At 42.9% G+C, this 2,398-nt stretch overlaps 1 protein-coding gene across 1 annotated transcript; it reads left to right on the top strand.

Moving 5' to 3' along the window:
* Window positions 1-218: 218 nt before the first annotated feature.
* LOC114373011 (protein MAIN-LIKE 2-like) lies at window positions 219-1,676 on the top strand. The gene is made up of 4 exons (XM_028330572.1): window positions 219-563; window positions 649-1,026; window positions 1,177-1,308; window positions 1,389-1,676. The coding sequence occupies exons 1-4, from the start codon at window positions 219-221 to the stop codon at window positions 1,674-1,676; spliced, it is 1,143 nt and encodes a 380-aa protein (XP_028186373.1).
* Window positions 1,677-2,398: the final 722 nt, after the last annotated feature.

Genomic DNA, 2,398 nt, shown 5'->3' on the forward strand with positions numbered 1-2,398 from the left:
AATCACAATGACAGGATTTGAGTTCTACTAATCAATTGAATTATATTTGGTGTGATTTATATATGCATTTGTTATATATGCATTTGTATGTCAATTATTTGGATAAATTATGTTGAACTAAATATATAATCTGTGGATTTGGATAAATTATGTGGATTAGTTAGAATTCCAAAGCTTTGTTACACAAATTAATTGAGTATTCTTCATGATTTCAGATCATGGTTAGAACACGAGGTCTACGTCATGTGGTAGGCACAGGTAGAGGCAAAGGCCTTAGTCAGGATGTGGCTGAGGATGTTCCTTGGCGTCGTAGGCCCACTGCCTCAGCACGTAGGCAACGGGTTACCCAGAGAGTCGAGGATGTTCCTCAGTTGGCTGAGGATGTGCCTCATGCGTCTGATGGTAGCCCAGAGAGGACAGCAGCTGCCGATGATGCCGAGATAGATCGATTGGCTAGTGATGGGACAGCTGATGATGATGAGGGGTTCCCCGGTGGGCCACGTGATCCATCTATTTTGATAGGATTTGTTGATCATGTGGCACACAACATATGGAGTGGACAGGTACGTACTTATTTTATTCCAGTAATTAGAAAGTAGTTTCTTTTATTTTGAAATACACAAATTTATAAACTGTTATTCAATTTAGGAGCGACTTGATCTCAAGTTGGTCTCCCATGGTAGGAAAGTAGATAAATTTGGGAGACCGACTGCTGAGATCGAAGGTATGATTGCGGCCACCGGATTGGATCCATTGATCAGGTGTTCTGTGATCACCACTGATCTTGGACTCGTATCCGCCTTTGTTGAGAGGTGGCTTAGGGAGACGAGCAGCTTCCACCTCCCAGTAGGGGAGGTGACGATCACTCTAGACGACGTTTCGTCGCTGCTGCACATTCCGATTACTGGCGCGCTGCATTCATTCGAGCCGCTGGCTACATCTGACGCAGTCACCCTGTTGACAGAGCTACTTGAGGTCACCCCAGATGAGGCTATAGCTGAGACATGTCAGGCAGGTGGCCCTCATGTTCGGTTGTCCTGGCTTCGGGACATGTACTAGAGTAGGTGCCGGGCCAGGCAGTGGGTTGCTGCAGCTCGGACGTACCTACTTCATTTGGTTGGTTGCACTCTTTTCGCTAACAAGAGTGCAACCCATGTGCACGTTGTGCACCTGCAGGCATTCGGAGACCTAGGCCAGGCAGGGGCATTCTCTTGGGGAGCAGCCGATTTGGTCCACTTGTACGATCAGCTTAACGAGGCGTCGCATGCCCCTACACGGCAGATGGCTGGTTACATTTCACTACTTCAGGTGAGTATTGCTGCTTGTAATTTAAATTAAAGTAAAATTCAATCCATGTTTGATTGATGATGTTGACTTTGTGTTTGTAGTGCTGGATTTACGAGCACTTTCCATCAGTCCAAAGGTCTGTTGTTGACGATGGTTATGCTGAGGCTAGCCCACGTGCCTGTAGGTGGCTTACGGGTAAGGCCCAGATGACCGGGATTAAGGGAGCCCCTTACAGAGCACGTATTGATGCCCTGACAGTGACCGACGTCTGTTGGATGCCATATGCTGAGAATCGAGGAGTTCGGGGCTATGACTTGATCTCCTCGTACACGGGGCAAGTCAGATGGGGTCCGATCATCGTCTACCTTCGACCAGAGAGGGTGGTTTGACAGATGGGGTACATTCAGACCGTTCCTCCGCCACCGGTTCGTGATTCGTTGACAGGTACTGATATAGACGACCGGTGGGTACACTTTTCAGACCATGTGGCGCCTACAGGGGAGCTCTATGTAGTTCCTGGACAAGTGGCCCCAGACTACATGGAGTGGTTTTTTCAGATTTCGCACCCCTTTGTGACGCCGACGGAGGACATTGTTGAGCCGAGACCTGCGCCTCCCCCTCCCACTGATGATGACTTCGTCAAGCCACCTGTCGTCGAGGTTCCAGTCGCGTCAGATCCCCCTACGACAGAGACCCCGCATAGATTATGATTTATCTTTTTTATTGTATTTGTTTATGTATTTAATTTTTAATATTTGTTAAAACACATTGACTTAGATAATGTCTCTATTTCTTTATGTATTTAAATTATCTTTTTACTTAAATTGTTAATTTTAGTATTTTTTTATGTATGTGATAAATATAAGTTAGAAATTTTTAAAAATATGTTACAAATTTTAAAAAATAAGTTAGACATTTTAAAAAGTAAGTTAGAAATTTAAAAAAATAAGTTAGAAATTTTAATTGATTGAAACAAATAAGTTATAAATTTTAATTAAATGTAATTGATTGGACAAAATAAGTTAGAAATTTTAATTTATACTGAAAATTATTATATAGTTTAAACAGCAATAAGTTAGAAATTTCAAAAAAATAAGTTAGAAATTTTAAA

The sequence above is a fragment of the Glycine soja genome, chromosome 11 (genome assembly GCF_004193775.1).
Source record: "Glycine soja cultivar W05 chromosome 11, ASM419377v2, whole genome shotgun sequence".
In the NCBI taxonomy this organism is placed as follows: domain Eukaryota; kingdom Viridiplantae; phylum Streptophyta; class Magnoliopsida; order Fabales; family Fabaceae; genus Glycine; species Glycine soja.